Source organism: Strix aluco, chromosome 3 (genome assembly GCF_031877795.1).
Source record: "Strix aluco isolate bStrAlu1 chromosome 3, bStrAlu1.hap1, whole genome shotgun sequence".
Lineage (NCBI taxonomy): Eukaryota > Metazoa > Chordata > Aves > Strigiformes > Strigidae > Strix > Strix aluco.
Window position 1 is genome coordinate 62055867 of NC_133933.1, and position 19117 is coordinate 62074983.

A 19117-nucleotide genomic window follows, 5' to 3' on the forward strand; every position below is an offset into this window, starting at 1 on the left:
CATCTCAGTGGTGCTCAGTGACAGGACCAGAGGCAGTGGGCACAAACTGAAACACAGGAGGTTACCTCTGAGCATCAGGAAACACTTTTTTACTGTGAGGGTGATCAAGCACTGGCACAGGTTGCCCAGAGAGGTTGTGTAGTTTCCATCCTTGGAGATACTAATAAACTGTCTAGACATGGTCCTGGGCAACTGGCCCTGCCTTGAGCAGCGGGGTTGGACCAGACGACCTTCAGAGGTCCCTTCCAAGCTCAACTGTTCTGTGATTCTAAGAAACTGCAGTACCACTCCTGGTAATTTCCAGGAAAGTACCTCTCTTTCCTCTGTTCATAAGAGTCAGGTAACTCTTTCCCTGGACAATCAACTTCTGGATTCTTATGACTGACTGACAAAAGGTCAAATTCAGAACCTTAACTCAGCATGATTAGGATGTTGGAGCTTGGAGAGGATGAACATGGAGAAGACATTGGTTAGTTGAGGGTTTTTTGGTGGGGGGAAATTAGCTTGTATTTAGGCAACAAGGAAATTTTGAAAGTTTCATTCTGCCTAAATGCTTACAAATTCTTTTTTTCCTCACAGCTGCAGTGATTTGAAACTACCTGTTATATTAGGGCAAGCTTATTTCACTACTCTTAAATGTAACTTAAGAACCTAAGCAAACAAAGAAAGCAAACTTTTCAGTGTCTTAAAAGTGTGCCCAGGTGCAACCCTAAGAAACCCCAATTACATCCATAGGTTTTTCCCCATCAATATGCATGATGCTTCCCCATTCATTTTTAAACCATGGAAAACACAACATTAAAGATGAGCAAAAGCTCCATTTTGAAGTCTGGTTTAGACAACATCTCTGACTTTATTCTAGTTCAATAACTGTGATTTAGTTTAAAACAGTTCAGTCAATTTGAGGCTGGACTGTACTACACCACAGTGCCTACAGCATAGCAGTTTCAGCCCTCTTCTCAGAGGCAGGACCAAACTGGTCTAGGGTTCAACTGCACAGTAGCTGTGTTTGGCCATGTCTCTAGTACAGACCGCCATCTCGGGGAGCGGAGAAGACTGGCACAAGACAAACATATTATAATCTGCTTTGATCAGAAAGGTCCAAACGAGCCCCCACTTAAATCACCAGTGAGTCACAACCAAACATAATTAATTGAGAACTGAATTTAACCCCCTGTCTCTGAGGGGCTGTTGCACAACTTCATAAGCTTGTTGCAGCAGAATGGTCACATCTTCACATCCAGAATTACGATATGCTTTTAACACTTATGTTATCACATACAATTCCTGCCCCAGTCCAAAGTACAGGCTAGTATTTAACCTCCCTTTTCCCCCACTAATTATTAAATATAAATTATTCTTCTTTTCAGCAAGACCAAAGGAGTAAAAGCTGTTGGCAATGTATGATCTACGAAAATAGTCTTATAATTAGCAGGGAATACAAAAGACTCTTTTTCTTTTCATTTGACTAATCTGTGCCCAGTACCAGAGAGGAAGTTACAAACTGTATCTGTTTAAGTGTAAAAAATATATCCAACTATATTTAGTATTTAAATTACTTTAAACACAACGGTTGCATACTAACAATCTTATATACATTTTTTTAAACAATACCTCTTTAATATCCTCTTCTTTTGTTAAACAAGTTTTATTTTCCTCCCAAAATACCCAATGCTACTTTAAAACTCTGGAGGGGGAAAAATTTGAGCTATATAGAAAATAGCAAGATGTCTTACAATTGTAATGTATCAATAGCACATATTTTTCATAAAAACAACACATCATTCAAAAACTGAACCACTGTAAAAGTTTTATAAGTCCAACAGGACTGTTTGTAAAAGCTTACTTTGGTTAACAGCAAATCATTCTTAAACAATTAAGGAAAAAACATACATTCTTTCACCACCTCTACAGATGCGTTTCCTTGGCATGTTGTAGCAATCCATATATCTTTATGGATGAGCACTGCAGTTGTTCAGCGCTCTTTATTTGTACTGTGATTTCAATAAAATGGATTATATATCAGGTTGGATTGACATATAATTAAATTAGTCCAACTTCCTAAGATCTCTGAATAAGAGAACTCTTCCTAAGATCTCTGGATATCAGAGAAAGAATGGCAATACTATTACTTCTTCCTCACAAGGTTGATCTCATACTGTACTTGCAACAGCATCACTAAGTTGCATGAAACTGCTGTTTCCCTGCTTATCTTCCCTGGTCAGGAGAGTAACACAACTTTTGCTGAGCTCTACATACTCTGACACCCAGTCAGTTGCACCAGTCTCCAAGCATTCAGACAACTGAAGTGCCACTGGACTTCATGGTAATGCAATGTTTCCTCTGAGTCATTATGCATATTTTCAGGTCATGTATGGCCTCTATATCAGTGAAATTTTACTCATCTCCAGGAGAAAAGCCCTTAGGCTTTTGGCCAGGAAGAGGAACATGATCTTTATCTTTCTCCCCTCGTTGCACTATGAAACCCTCTGATCCATCAATAATCACAAACAAAAAGGCAAAAATGTAAGATTCTCCAGGAAAGAACACCGCATTAGTCACTATGCATCAGTTAAGCTGAAAAGTAGAGAAGTCTGACCGATGAGCAAAGGCACTTGGTAACAGTCCTGTGAACAACAGTCAATGAGTCAACAATTTCAGTCTTGTGATCCAACTGACCAGCAGCGAGGGCTCTGCAGAAGACGACTTTGTGGACGATGTAACAGAGGATTTTTTAGCACCTTCCTCTTGAAAAGGAATTGTTGCACTGTTGTGGAGGTCTGTATTCATAAAACACCTGCTGCCTCGAATATAATCCGTTCCCCTCACTAACTGCTTGTCAGACACTGGCCTTGAGAGGGGGTGTTGTGTAGAGGGGCTTTCTTCAATGATTGGGGGTATCCTTTCATTACTGAAGTACCTGCAGAGGACATCTTCACCTGTACAAAGAGGAGGAGGATAACCAATTATTGTTGACGTTAAAACCCTGTATTAACGTTTTCTATTTTTATAAAAAGATTCTGGTTACATTTCAAATTACCTAGATTTTGGTTCCCTTTTGTAACACACCTGGACATAAGCAGCTGTCAATTGATTTATGGCTTTTGGTGTCTTTAATTTTTTTTTTAAGCAAAGAACAACAAAATAAATTCACACACAGAGAAGTTACAATTTGACTTAAATTCCAGATTCACATGCACCAGAACTGCTAGTGCAGGCTGCCTTCATGCAAATCATTATGATGAGCAAGACCTAACAAACCTTCTCGCAACGTGTCATTCAAGATGCTGATAGAGCAGAGTTGAATCCATGTTTACCCGAATATAACTCATGACTAACTACAAAGCTACAAATATTACTCTGGACAACAGAAATGAATTTTGCAGATAAAGATATAAGCACTTCCCTGGTTTTGACCATTGATTTGCAATGCTTTCTCTGTTTTTACTCCTTCCTAGACAACTGACCATGGCAGCTGCTGCTAGAGACATCCTACTGGGCTAGACAGGCCTTTGTTCAGACCCAATACAGCTTACATACAAGCCTGCAGCACTGAAATACATTTCAAGCGTTAAAAAAAGCCAACACAAAACCAAAAGCAAAACCGAACAGCCATACAGACAAAAACCAGCCCTGCCACCTGGTGATCGTTCTGTTAGACTTGTTACTTAAGATTGTTTCTAATATCCCTCCAGGTTGATGCTTCTTGTTATCAGCGTCTATTTTTGCATTAAAATAATAAAATTCAGTTTCTATTTTCCATAGAATCGCACATTAGCTTTCATAACTGATTTCATTAATAAACTAAATAGTCATCCTTTCTTATTTCCCACTCTAACAGGACTCATGGCCTTTCAGATGCTAAAGGGGGGGAGGGAGGGAAGGGCAGTGGGGGAAGAAAAAAAAAGAGCCACCCAGCCTTATGAGTTTCTGTGTCTCTCCCGTTCTGTGACATTTGCAGGGTATGTTGTTTTCTAACAGCAGTCATAGCAGAAAGAAACTGTGAAAAGGCCCTACATTTTACTTTTGAGAACAAGCTTGCTTCTACAACAGTCTCCAGAGAGCGCTAAACAAACAGAAAGACTTATCACAAAAGAAGTTTTATGATCAATATTTAATGGAGAAGAAAGGGACAGGGGTGTGTGTAAGAGCAAAATGGTAAACCTGTGCCATAAAGAGACAAGTACAGATCTGCCCTAGTCATTCTAGTCTACTTTTAACACTTACAAGAATTCTAAGACAGGACAACAAAGTTTGAGCCCCAGCACTGAATAGCCTCCAAATTTCACAACTACCATCTGACATTCCTGCTAAAACCAACAACTGTCATCTTGGATCAGTTCAGTAATATGCAAACACCAATCCTCCACTCCTAATTTAAACACTTCTATCCAGTTCACCCCGAGGAAATTTTGGAGAGGAGGGGAAGAGAAAGAGGGACAAGATGTAAAACCTTGCCTTTTCTCCCTGGTGCTCGTGGCCTAGAGAAGGGTTCTGCAGCTCCTATCCAGCTCCCGTCAGCAGGCATTGACAAAGGACGAGGTTTTCCTAAAGGCAACATAGAAGGTTATGAGGAATTACATGAAGTTTACAAAACCAGTATTTAAATTGATACTTTTCACAATTAAGCAAAGGAAGAGATACAGCAATAAGGAGTTAAAATTGAAGAATAAAAGATTTCAAGATACTTCCACTGGTGAAATAAGAAAGCAATGTGCTGAGATTGAACAGCCACACTCTTGCTTATTTACAGCAGCAGTGCACATAATGACCAAAAGTTATAACCAAAACACACATGGAAATGGTCAACCGTAGTAGCAGCAGAGCCCAGCTGAACGACAGTCATTAAAGAAATAGCAGCATTTAAGTGAAATTATTTCAGATGTGGAATTTCATTCACATTCACAATTTGCACAGACTACCCTTAATAACCATCAAGTCTAATGAGCAGTTTTTTTAACACAAAGTATTCCAAACTGACCAAACAGCAATAATGAAAAGAGGAATGAACTCACCATAGGACTGTGTTTTTTCCCTCATCTTGGCTGGTAGGATATTTACTTCCACGGGATACCCAGGCAACCGATCAGAGTCAGCAATAGTAAACCTTCGCCTTCGACTTTCCTGATCCAGAAAAGAATTCGGAGACTCAGCACCTTTGGACCCAGGTAGTAGCTGATTGGGTTTGTTGCCTCCTCCATATACAAAACTTCCCTTTTCATCTCTGAAAGAACATTTCACTTCAGTTAGAAGCTTAAAAAAAAGAGTTTCATGCTACAGACATGAGTAGGTTTGAAAGACACTTCTAGCACCCAGTCATGCTCCTGACAACTGGCATTGTGCTGAAAACAAGCTGAAAAAAAAAAAAAGAAGTCAGGTGATGGAAGATTTCATTATAAACATATTTACCAAGGAGAAAAGAAAGCTATCCCCCTTCATGCTAATTAACTTTTAATGAGCCAGTAATACACAAATTTAGAGGTACCACCCCTGAAAAAGCTTTTGAGAAATGAGACCTTTCTGCCCTGAGGGTATCAAAGCTTCTGATTCACTGCCAGTACACAGTTGTGACAGAGGAATGCATACATAGATTTATCCATCTCTGTGTAGTGGCAACACCTATTGCCTCCATCTGAGGAACTGTGCTTTTCAGTCATTATGAAAGACCAGTAACTGCCACTGAATATTCATCATCATCTCTCTCCATCCAAAAGTGAGTCTCCCTTGAGAGTTTCAGTAATAAATTCATAGTGTATATACATATGATTTTGAGCAATTTCTGCATGAACTCCCTTCCCAGAGCAATCCCTCATTCCAAAGGCCAGGAACAGCCATTTTTAGAACCAGTCCCTGTTAAGTCCCTGTTTAGAACCAGTCCAAGTTAAGATTTGCCTGGGGTTTTTTCCCCCTTCCCTGTACATGCTACAATCTTATGGCTTGAAGCAACCATCAGCCAAGTCAGCCATAAAAATACACAGCTGACTGTCTAAGCACACACATACCCCCGTATTCACAACAGGGCCCCTGGCCAGCACATACCATTTTTTCCAGCTCTTCATCAAGAACAATGCTAGAGCTCAGTGAATGGGACGAAGCTATTTATGGAGATTCAGGGACTGAAAATTGCACAGAAGTGTTACACCACAACCATAAGTGTTACACTACAACCATATGTGTGGACAGCTCTCCTACAACACCACCATGTGGAGACTCTGCTGTGGGGAGGGAAACCAGCCACTGCTCTCCACCTCCACAGTGTGGACCAGAGAAGATCCATGCCAGGAAGGGAACAGGATGATGAGGGGAAAAAAAGAAACAACCAAAAAATTGCACCACACTTTCAAGAGAAGAGCAAAACAGAAGGCAAAAGAAATGCCCTTTCTCCTCTTCCTGGCTGCCACAGCTTCCCACATTTGCTTTCTTTGAATTTTAAAGTCAGGAAACCTTCCCCTTTCCACACATCATCCAGGACAAGTTTTACACCTCGCACTGTTACTTTCTTCCGTGTCAACAGGGATTCAGATCTAAAGGATCTGAAGCTAGATCTAATTTTATGACTCTTTAGGAAAGATGAACAGACTAAGCACATGCACATAATTCATCAATGTGCTTCAAATGTAACAATTTAAAGAAAAGACCAAGGCATTCTAAACTGAGCTGCTAAATCTATATGCTTGGTTTTATGCCAAGAGATTTGATTTTATTGTATTTCTTAAAGTTCTTAAGAAATAAAGTTCTTACATTTCTCAAAGTTCTTAAGAACTGAGCACACATAAACATGAAAAACAGGGACAGCAGAGGTCAAGGTGGGTCCAACTTCAGTAGAGACCCTCCCTACCTTGAAGATAGCCTCTCCCCTGGCCCCAGTACTGCCCCAAAGACTGCAGTAGTACAACCTCAGTCTCTGTACCAGGCCTTACATGACAGGAGGCAAGCTCCCATGAGTCCTGCAGCAAAAGGTCAGAGTTTATGTGCTGGGCTATCTACGTGTAACCTAAAGTGTCAGGGCAGGGCAGGAAGCATGCCTTGCCTGCAAACTCTTTTGTCCATCACCTTCCCAGGTCACCTGGCAGGGTTCTGATCCGAGTCAACATGGACTTGAAAACAAACAAAAGCTAGTCATAGCATACACACACACACCCCCCGCCCCCTGCCTTTTGTGTACACAGGTCTGCATTTTTATAGATTATAGCGCAGGATAAAAAAAATAAAAATTGAATGAATTGACTCTCCCTTCCCTTCAGTGGGAACATTCCTGTTTTATACAACCTGCAAGTTTAACAATTTAAAACAAGTTATTTTCTATCCTGACTCCCACAACAGTAACTTAACTTGCTGAAGAGAAAAAGGTGGAAAAAGTTACAGACAAAAACAACTTCTTGTAGTTAGATTTAAACAAAATCAAAAACATAACCCCACAATAAAACCAGGGATGACATCCATTCATGTTTTGGGAACAACTCTGATCTATGTGGCACACAATCTTCTAATAATAAAATCTATTATGATACTTTATGCATTTAAGCATAAGCTTAAGCAATCCTATGCATTTAAGCAACTAGAACGAAATCTGTGAGATCTGCAATTTCCTCAAGCTATCCTGCACAGAGCTCTACGAGCAAGGCAGCTCAGAAACAAGCGTAATAAAGGAGTTCTTCTGTTCAGTAGTATATGTTTATTTGCATACCGAGGAGAATATGGAACAGCTGGTGGAGGTGGTATGTACAGATCCAAAATGGCTGGCTTCTCTTTTTTCAGTGAGGTATCCATGGTGCTTTCTGGTGACTGGGTTGAAGTTGGCGGAGGACTGGTCTGAAATGTTAGACAGCTATCAAACATCTGAGTCATTCACAAACATCTGACTTATTCACAAAATGAAAATTCAATAATCAATAACACCATTTCCTAGCATCATCTCCTTGTGAACAAATATTTCTATGTTTAATACACACATTAAAAACTCTCAGCATTTACATTTTCCTCCACCCCCAGTTTTGGCTATCTTTGCAGTCCCTCCTACAGAAATCCTATCACGGGTAATGCATTGCTCAAGAATATTTTGCTCCTTCCAGTTCTATTTTTCTTGCAAATTCCACAGACAGAAAAAGCAACAGAGACAAAACCCCTTCTTCCATTTTTAGATTCATTAAAAGAATGCAATTTGTTAAATACAGATATGATCTGCAACACATACAAAGCCAGCTCACACTACCCTTATTCCATACAGTCCAGTGCGTGGGGCATGGGCAGGAATATGGTAAAGTTCACCACAAATTGCATCAAGGGATATAACTAGGGTAAGGGAAGCAAAGGAAAAATATATTTGGTATTGCTCATCTGAGCAAGTTTGCCACTTTGCTTTTTGTGGCTTACTTCTATGTCCCCAGCATCTTGCCAGGCTCCTGTCTGATTCTAGGAGAAAAAAGGCTTGAAGGACCCTTTCACCTTTGTAGAACAAGAGGACAGCACTCTCCCCTTTTTGTCAAGCATCTGCCCAGGCTTTCACTCTGGCCATTCAGTTAATGGCACCCCTGCACAAGCACCTGCCTTTTACCAGTCAGTACAGTGGAGCCCGGAACTGTCAACAGGCTTCTCCAATCACTCATTCCCTCAAGGAAATGCTCCTTGGCACGGCCTATATCCCAGCCCACCTCAGTTCTTCACACCGGTAACACAGTCCTTGCTTTGGGTAACCCTGGAAAACTCAGGTTTTTTTCCTTTGGCTCTGATTAAATGACAGGCACAATGCCACAAAAACAAGACACAGGCATTGGTGAAAGGAAGGATGAGAAAGGAGTCAAGTGCACATCTTCTACCCAGTTTGAGAGAAACCTGCCTGCATCAATACTTGTAATAGCCACTGGCATTTTACAGGTTGATAAATTATCCTCACAGTTGTAGAGAGACCCACGTCAGAACAGGAATAGGAACTCTCCCTGGTTTTCTTTATTTCAGGACACCAGTTCAGATTCAATTCAGTTATTTTCTCCTATGAGCATTAAGCACTAAGCTTCCTAATACAACAAGCCATTCCTCACCACACCTATTTAAGAGTTATTAATGTCACTTTCTATGTCTGCTCATTACCCAATCTGTGAATTGCCCAACAATCAAATCTTATTTAAACAAGTAGTTTAAATAACTTCTTGAAAAACACTCTTTCCCACCTTTCACCAGACAAAAAAAAGATGGAATATATGGAATAATCTGAGTTATTTCAGCAAAAATGTATTACTCTGCTAAACAGAGGAAGCATTAATTATTCCATGCTGATGAATTCCAAACATATCGGTGGTTTCAGCAGTTTTGCCTCAGATAATCAGTCTGTGTGCCACTGGGAGAACTTAAAATGTTCAACACACCTAGTCCCTTTGTGTCTCAAGAGCAGAACAGAGGGGAACATTTTCCCTTTTATCTGGGAACCAGAAGAGGACAGCCATTTCATCTAACCTTCCTTGATCTATACTTAAACATGAGTACCTGGAAGCATTTCTGGTATTTCTCTTTTTCAAGTTGCAACCAAGGCATTCCCATCCTGGTGTCAGAGTTGAGCCGGCAGCCTCTCACCTGCACCAAGGGTGGTTTCCAGCGCAGGTTCTTTAGCGGAGCGGGAGTGAAATGGAAAGAGCCAGTAGGACGTTTCTTAAGCAGAAGCCTAACTCCAGCAGGATTCTCTCGCAACTTTGCCACCAGATTTTTTAGTTGCCATCCAACCTGGAAGAGAATAAAGACATCTTTTATTTAGTACTGCTTTTCTGAAAGTGAACAAACAAGAAAAACACAATCCCCCAAGTCAATCTGTCTGTTTTAACATGAACCTAAAGAGAGAAAAGAGATTAAAAAAAAAGCCAGAATGAAGGAAAGAAGTGGAAAGCTTTTCTTTGGAAGGTTGTACTTTGTTTTGTTTCAGAGAGACATCTCTACTTAAGCTGTAAATTAAACACTGAGATATCAAGCTTTATACCGCAGCTATACATTTGTACCTCAGCTCTGGTCCTAGAAGGATGTATGGATGTCTTCAAATTGTGTAACACAGGGATTCACAATGAACTACTTTTGTCATGTTTTTTTTCTCACACTGAAAGGCATTGCTTACCTGTGCTAAGCAAAAATGTAATAATTTTATCTAAGTTCTCAGATGCAAATAATTTGACAATTACTTGGGGGGTTGTTTAAAGCTGGTTTTATCTGCATTTCAGTAGATTGTAACAATGAATTTTAAAGCAGGCCTTAAATACAACATGAAGTATTTTAATATGAGGCACACAGCATTTAAACATGAAATACTGCATATTTATCAAAATATTGCAAAGAATAAAATCTGTCTTGAAAACAAAATGTTAAAAAGCCTCAAATATTACAACAGGAGAACACCAGAACCACCTCCTGACCTGTGGGAAGTGAGCTTTGCAGAGCAAGCATAAGGAAAGGTTGGTAAGGCTCTTTGTTACTGACCACAGTTTGCCGATTAACCTGGATCACTTCATCACCAGCATGAATCTTCTGAGATCGATCAGCAGGGGACTACAAAGAGGAAAACAAGAGACATGTGCTTCAGCAGGTTTTCTTCCCTCCCATAAAAATCCCCACCAAGCTAAGTCAAAGGTTGTATCTATAATGAAGAGATCAGGTTTGTCAAGCAGAGCATTGCTGAAAACTGTCCCACAGCTAGATCACACATTATATCTGTTCATGAGTTGAGAAATGCAAACAAATTCAACTTATGATTTATTTTTTTGTGCTGGGGGAACTACAGGGAAAGGCAGAAGCGTAGCCTACATATGTCACCAGCCAAATCATACTTAAATCATGGGACAGTCTCCACTGTCCTTTTGCCTCCAGTTTGTACGTAGTTTCACACAGCAGTGGGAGAGGACTGAAGAGGAGACTTCTGTCCTAACATAGTAACTGTCTTACACTTAGCTTTCAAATAAACATATACTGATTTTTAAAAAAATACACTAAGATTTTAAATGTACAGAACAAAGGACCAAAAACCCTCCAACCCACAAAATAGATCCATTGCACTTTCTCTTTTTGTTTCATAATGTAAATAAGAGCTACCAACTTTAATATGAAATTACCTGCCTGTATCATCAAGATCAACACATAAAAATATATTCTCACACACATCAAGTGTGCATAGACCGGTATTTGAAAAATACCTATCTAATAATAATAATAATACACCTTAAAATATAATTTTCTTGGAACAAAAACCAAGCTCTGGGGAACCACTAGCAGGGAACAGCTAAATGTGTTAATATTTATTTAGATTTATCTACAACCAGTGCCATGCACCAGCTATCGCTGCAGTTATTAAAAACAGTCTCACTGCTATAACACATCAACCCTGACCAGTCTTGACAACACCCAAAGTGCACAGGCATACTACTGTGGCATACTACACCCCAGTCACAAGACAACTTTTCCTCCCATAACCCCCACCCCATGAGTAACCACCTGGCACAAGGCCAGGTCTTCCTACTGACTCCAGAACTAAGCACTTGGATTAAGGACTCTCTTCTCTTGATCATCACAACTTCAGACCTCAAGTAACTTCTTTTAATAAAAGGATCTGTAAGAATAAACAGTGCAACAAGAGAAAAAAACATGGAGGAACTTGTGGGAGGCTCTAGCTGTCATGAGTAACCCCATTTCTTCATTGTCTTCTTGCTTCCTCTGAGAGGAAATGCCTCTGTGGAAGGCTGTGTATATATGAGTCAACCAAGATCATGAAAAAATGCTGGGCAAAAGTCAAGTTTGTGAAAAACAAAGCTCATTTCAAGCTGTCCTTTGGGCTATCAACAGCTCATCTGGGGGAGGGTGGAAGACCCTTGCACAGAGGACTCCTACAAGTGCCAGCTAGAGCACAGCAGAGTCTGCAATCACATTGTGAGAACAGAGAAAAGAGCAAAGTTTAGATCTAGGCCAACATGACACAGAAAGTCACAAGTAGGATGGCACAACGCAAGAGTTCTCTTCACTGACTCGTATCAAATGCATGGACATCCCCAGTCCTTCCAATGTACAGTACTGTTGATTTTGGGGTGCAATTTCACTGCATTCCAACACACCGGCTTCTGGGGATAGCTACTAAAATACCATTCCAAACCTAGCAAGAAAATCCAGCTAAAGCCCAGCCTGGGTCATCTAAACAACCCCACGCCACCAGAAAGACATCAGTTGTTTGCAGACCTCTCAGTCACTTCTCAAACTTTTTGCTCCAAAGGAAAGAGCTTCACCAGAGAAAGAACCAATGTTCATTAAAAAAACAGACATTTAGGTCAACACTCACAGCTATAGAAACAATACAGCCCCACTCCTGGCCCCAAAATGAGACGTATATATACAGGTAGCTTGTCAACAGTCAACATCACATTCTTTCACATTTATCAGATGTTGAAATGGCTGTCAAAGTGGACTTGGTCTCTGTTGCAGATCCTACTCAGAGTTATACCAGGGCAATAACATAAAAGCTATAGGAAGCTTTCAGTTTTCACTCTGAACTGCAAGCACAGTTTTCCACCCACTCCTCGATGGCCCCTGGACTTGGCAGGGATACAACTAAAACCACTGGTTCTTTCCTATTCAAAAAAAAAAAAAAAAAAAAAGAAATGGAAAGCCAAGTTCCTCTGCTCTCTCTTTTCAGCCACTGCTCCTGCAGAGCAGCATGTCTGACAACACCACAGCAGCATCCACCAGCCTCAGCGGCCAGCTGCTGGCCAGAGGTCCACTGCAGTGACTGCTCAGAAATCTTTAATAAAGTCTCAGCTACAGAAAACTCAGTGTAAGAATAAAACATGCAACCATCTGCAGTAAAAGATACAGTTGCCTATCATGCCAACCACTTCCTTCCAGCAAACCGCTACTAAAAGTCTTTCTTTTTCATATTTTTTTACTCTGCAAGGTAATTTTGTCACTGGACAGCTCATTGATTTCATTACTCATTACTGAATTTAGCACGCTACCACCTATATGTTCCCATTAGGGGTGATTGCCAGCAGAGAGCAAATACACTCAAGACTTTGTTAAGCAAGATACCATAAGCACTCAGAACAGCAGATACAGTAACTTATTAAAGCAACTATTTTAAGACCAAGTATTTGAACTCATACACTTGCAGGAACTGGTTTAATTAGACTAACAGTGAAGCATGCAGACACAAAATATTTACAAATTTTGGATAAACAAATGATGCATCACACAGTATTTAAAGCAGTAATATCATGAAAGTCATATGCAAAACAGGAAAAAGTAGTAAAAGAGTCAAACTAAGTCAAAGAAACTGTCAGATAGTCTGAGTTAATCTACATTTACTTCACTTACATTTTCTGTAGTTCCAGTAATTACATGCAATCCATCATAAGTTGATTTGATGTACATTCCCTAAATGTAAGTAGAAAAAGAAAAACAAGTTTAAAGGTAAAAAAACCCACATAACTTATCTGATTAAACAACTGTTGGCAACAAACTCAAAACATTATTAAAAACACTTAACAATGCACATATTTTCCCTAGAAAAGTGTGTGGTCTAATATTACAACATTCTAAACTTCTTTACAGATCACTTCTACGGTAATTCATTATAATATTTATAATGACTTAAAACACCTAATATACAGAATGCATTTTAGAAACACTGTCTGGTTGGTAATATCAAACACTGCCGGTTTTGCTGCCTTGTCAGGCTTTGGCCTTGAACAAAACTTTATTTCCTTACTTCCTGGTGTGCACTGGAGAATTGCAGGTTTTACTAGACGGCCATTAGCTCTCTCCATACAAAGCACACTTACACAGTGCACTACAAATATTGCCTACACATTCTTTTACAACTTCTCTAGGCAAGTCAATATACAGACCGCCTTGTAACCACAGTGCTTATGTAAGCAATAAAAGCTCTGGCAGAACTGAGTATTTGTGGCTGTGTATGTTAATACTAAGCATGAATGCAAGGACAAACTCAGATGAAGTGGGTGTTGACCATATTAAAAATCACCAGCAGATTATTAACTAATAATTACATAGATTTCCCCACAAGAGGTGACCAGTACATTGGTTTCATCATTTATGAACAAATACATCTCTACTTTTCCTACCTATGTCTGTTGTTAGAAGCACTCAGTGAGCTGTACAAAACTGGATGTTATTCAGGAGTCGTAGGCAGTTTATTTGTCTGAAGTTACCACATTTGCTTCGAAGTACAAGGAAAAACACAAGATTTTTTTGCCCCTTCCTCCCCAGCCAATTCCCTTCCCCGTTTGTCTGTTGGTATCCAATTGTGTGCACCTACCTCCTCGTTTCTTACTTAGTCCAAACTAGGCTGACTTTGCTTCACTGTAGCTTGTGCATTAACAAAGAGGTCCCCATAATTTCAAGAATGCATGACTGATTCAGTCAAATCCAGTGACCTACGTAAAACTATATAGCACAGTAAGACTGTAAAACTTCCTCTGAAAGCGTTCATCTCTTCTGCCTTCGGGGCCAGGAGGCGGGAGGCAGGACAATACAAATGCACTTAAGAAGTTAAATTCCCTCCAACACATTCTAACATGCCTGTTCCCCAGCTAGAAAATCCACCAAGATGTCAAACTCAGTTTCTCATAACCAGCACTCAGCTAAGCACCATCCACTGAACAAACTAGATTCAGTAACATTACATGGCCACTGAACATTTAAAAGGATTTCTCATATTCCTTCTAACAGCAAACCTCAAAAATCCTCATATTCTTCTCAATCTTGCTATAAACACACATAAAAACGTGTCTTTCAAAACACAATCATCATTTCTCATCACCTTCTCCCTCCCCCAGGCCCCCCTTAGAAAAACAGCTTGTTAAAGTAACCTGCAAAAATAAAACAACTGATTTTGCAAGCATGTGTAAATTCCCCAATATCCTGGTTAAGACACAAATCTGAAAAAATTTAACATCAAAAAATTATATTTGGGATCAAACCTATTAACATGCTGCCTTTGGCAGCCACTCCAGCACACTGCCTGACAATTAACCTTCAGAGTTCCTCCCCATGCTTCTTTCTGTTCCCCACAGATTGTTACTGGTTTTGAAATATCTTGCTATACACACACATGTAGTGGCTCGCAAGACTACCTATTAAACACAGGGGATATCAGGACACTCCAGAATCGGTTCTTACCAGGCCTTCTCCAGGTTTAATGTTGGTTAAATGAACCTCCTCCAGACACGCACACTGGCTCATCAATGGATCTGTAGTTGATCGGATGGCTTTATCGCAAATGCCATTTAAAGTCTTGGCCTACAGTAAGAACATACAAACAGTTACAAAGTTTCTCTCCTGACTTCTTCCTCTTTCAGTTTCCAAAAACGGAAAGGAAACGAGTTTCAAAACTGGGTTCACTAATAAAGCTTAGTTAAGAATCACCAAAATAGAAGATTCATTTGTATAGATCTATTCTACAGAGTGTTTATCTTCTTACTGTAACCTAGTACAAACAACCTGTTTCTATTAGTGACACCTCATCATCGCTAACAGATGCCAAAACATCCTCTGTTTAAAAAAATAAACACACAAAATAGAGCAAAAAATTGGGTGTGGGGTTTGTTTGCTTTAACCAAAATATGATCCATTACAATACTGAAACATTTTGATGATTCCTTGTGGGAACAACTGACATGTTTTCATATTGTTCTTTATTTCTGCTATGAGAATAAAATTGGCCATGTGTCAGAAGTGCGGCACTGGTCACTGACTTATCTGCACAAAGCTTTACAGTCTAAGTTAGGACATCCAGCACTTAAGCCTTTCAGCATTACTTCTCTCCACCGTGCCTCTGAACTGAACTCTTCTGGAACGCTTACGCAGGCAAGGTTCATATTTCCTTTTGACCAAAACATAACTGATCCTAAGCCAACATTATAACTAAAGGCGAATTCTGACCTTGAGTGTGTGTCAGTAAAGTCAGAGGCAGAACAGCTTTGTCTTGTAAAACTTTTAACTAGCAGAATGGCTAATTAATTGGGGAAAAAAAAAATCATAATCCAAATATCTGTGGCCTCCCTACACTCAAATTTCATTAATGCCCCACAGTGTGTTTTGGGTCTTGACATTAACTGAAGCAATGCTGAAACTCAAAATAGGTTACAAAAGCTTAAAGGAGAGGGTAGTGAGGATTAGTACACAGTACAGTAGTTAGTTATACACAATTTGGGAGCCAGCAAGGTAAGCCACCTTTCACAAGGGGTTTGATTCCTTCAGTCAAAGCAGACATATGTAATTATAGGATGGAGGGAGCTGTGTCATAGGAAGACATTGGTTTGGATTACAATGGTCCCTGGAAACAATAGTTCCAACGTTTTTTGTTTTGTTTTACATCAGATTTATAGAGCAGCAATACAATAAATCAAAACAATGCTTAAGTGTGAATGTGAGGAACTGCTCAAACAAGGGAACCCCAAACAACAATACCTACTTCCAGAGTGGGTGTGCACAAATGGAAAAAGAAAGATGCAAAAAACTCCCTTTTACGTGGTCTCATTATTTATGGACAAAATTATTTTTAGTTATTGTGCTACTAAATGCCTAAGCATCTATGAGCTAGCGGAAGGCCTTATCAAAGAGCACAGCCTGGTTCATGTCAAAAGCAGGAAGGGATGATTAACTGTTACAAAATATAAAAAGCATTCCATTACGCTCCTCATTTGGTCACAAGGCTGCTCCGAACAACCCTGAAAACTCAAGCTCAAGTACCGAGACAGAACTTCAGCTCTGTGGCAGGGCAGTTCTTTTACATGAAGAAGCTTAATAAGGCATAGTGTCTGCTTATTAAGGCACTAACTGCACTTCACAGGCATAACTGTTTTATTTAGCCTACGATCATTCCACAGCACTACCTTTCCCTTAAAAATCTGAGCTCTAAATTCTCTTGAAAAAAATAGTTGTGCAATGAAACTTTAAGGAATACTTGACTCTGTGCTATCACACACACTACCCATCTGTTCAGATTTCACCAATTTCCTCTACAGTAAAGAATATTCACAAAATGGCTCACAACAATATTTACTTGCATGATATGCTTGTATGTGTGGGATTGGAAAGCTGTTGTCAGTACAGTCAGCATAGAAGCCACTGAAATAAATGTGAATGCATGCATCTGAGTTTCAACAAAAAGTTGTACTTACTACTGTCTGAACTTTATCTTCCATATCAGCCACAGTGGAATCCTAGAAACAAAACAAGAACAAAAGCCCTACATTAACCAATAAACATATAAACACATAATCTCTGAAAACTCTGCAAAGCTGTCACTTTAACCTCGAACTGAAATAGAGTTATTCATGCTTGCAGGGATTAATCAGATTAGTTTCAACCAGTAGGGTTCAAATGTACTGTTAAACAACTATTTTCTGGCCCTGGTAGAAAGCACTAATAAACCTTGAAAACTACGAGAACATGGGATTCAGTTATAGCAGCAGACTTGTCCAGAAAAGCAGAACCCTGCACAATAGAACTAGACTCTCAGAAGGCCAGGCACATGAGTCTGCCCTAAACTGATAAACCCTGACTCAAGTGCTCCTCTGTCCCAGGCATCAAAATGGATCTAAAACATATTGTTAAAGATAGAATGAAAAGTGAGTTGTTGGGGTTTTTTTTAAATATGCTATCAATGACATTCCTGAGGGGCAGAGGACTGCACACAAAGCATTATTTACACAGCCCAGGTACAAAAGTCTTTGAACTAAAACAAGTTCATGTGACAAACAACAGAAGTCACCATTGTTTTCTGCAAGAAGAGCTGAACTGGAGAATGGTATTAGATTGTCAGGTTAAAAAGTTAAAACAGCAAGTAAATAGTGAAACAAGATTTACAATATCTATAAGGAGAAAAATCCCAAACCCCAAGCACTTAAACAAGCTTAAATACCAAGATATTTGCCCCTGACACCTCAACCTCCATAACTACCACATAAGGCCCGAGAGATGCATCCAGGAGCTGTGAATTGAAGCTGTTCTGTACTTCTGATCATCCTCAGCACTTCTTCTGTTCCTTCCTACCTCTATTCTGTGCTTTTAAATACAGAAATCCAAAAAAACATAGTCCTCCAGATATGGACACACAATGGATGTATAAAAACAGCTCAGCTATGTTCTGTTTTATGTTTTCATAGTAAGTCTTAACACCCTGTTCACTGCTGTAATGACCACCAAGTACTCAGGCCACACTTGAAGCTTTTGACAGAGTGTAAAAAAACACTACAAAGTTTAGACTCTGTTGTTGTGCATCAGTGTAATTTTTCTCTGCTAAATATATCTGCATGAATCAATAGTGACTGCATCTCTCGCTTGCTTTATTATTCACCCACTTTCACACATCATTTATGATTATGCAGAGCAGCACTGGTTCCATGAGAACCACACTGGTCTCTTCTCCACTGTGAGAACTGACCATTTATTCCTACACTCCCCCAATAAGAAGTCTAAAAACTCACCTAAAGATTTTTGAATTGTATCTCTCTTTTCCACATCAGCGGACTCCTTCAGATCATTCTAATGTATCTGCAATGCCCCAGTACAAAACAGCGTTGATCCTTCCCCCATTAATGCTTCTTCTCATATGCACCAATCCCATTCTTTACTATAGCTCCTATCAATTTGGCAGAGAAATACGTTGATGTTTTTTAAAAGGCTAGGGTTGTATTCGCCAACTTCCATTCCCCTGCCATCAGAGGTATATTTAGCTGACAGATTAGACACTGTTTTTAGTAGTTTTATTAATACAGTTCAGCAATCTCATATCTCAGTTCCTATAGCACTCTTAGGTGAACACCATCTGCTGCTAGAAATGCTTACTTGGGTTCTGTTCTACTTGCAATCTGCAAATCTGTAGCTGTAAATCACTGACTTCCTGCAATTGCACACACAGCGCCCAAACAAGAAGGGCATTCAGCAACAAGCCAAACTTGTGCACCTTGGAACTTACAATATCCAGCCACGATCCTTTCACAATGATCCAAGTGATATAATTGGATGTCATCATAGCTTAACAACTCACAGGATGTTTCTGTCCTTTGACATCATACACTCAGAACAGGGAGAGAATCACCCACATCACAGGACATGGTGCTTCAGAGTTCAAACA

At 39.7% G+C, this 19117-nt stretch overlaps 1 protein-coding gene across 2 annotated transcripts in view; it reads right to left on the reverse strand.

Moving 5' to 3' along the window:
- Positions 1 to 816: 816 nt before the first annotated feature.
- Positions 817 to 19117, reverse strand: part of CNKSR3 (CNKSR family member 3) — a 62664-nt gene continuing 44363 nt past the window's right edge. Inside the window, exons 5-13 of one of the 2 annotated variants that reach the window (XM_074818802.1) lie at positions 17160 to 17201; positions 15157 to 15276; positions 13330 to 13389; positions 10456 to 10524; positions 9568 to 9714; positions 7688 to 7812; positions 5016 to 5224; positions 4459 to 4548; positions 817 to 2939 (exon numbers count right to left, since the gene is read on the reverse strand). In XM_074818802.1, coding sequence (XP_074674903.1) covers positions 2641 to 2939; positions 4459 to 4548; positions 5016 to 5224; positions 7688 to 7812; positions 9568 to 9714; positions 10456 to 10524; positions 13330 to 13389; positions 15157 to 15276; positions 17160 to 17201 — 1161 coding nt within the window. In that variant the 3' untranslated portion in view covers positions 817 to 2640. Of the gene's footprint in view, positions 2940 to 4458; positions 4549 to 5015; positions 5225 to 7687; positions 7813 to 9480; positions 9715 to 10455; positions 10525 to 13329; positions 13390 to 15156; positions 15277 to 17159; positions 17202 to 19117 lie in introns of both variants that reach the window. The other variant, XM_074818801.1, reaches the window with a different exon arrangement.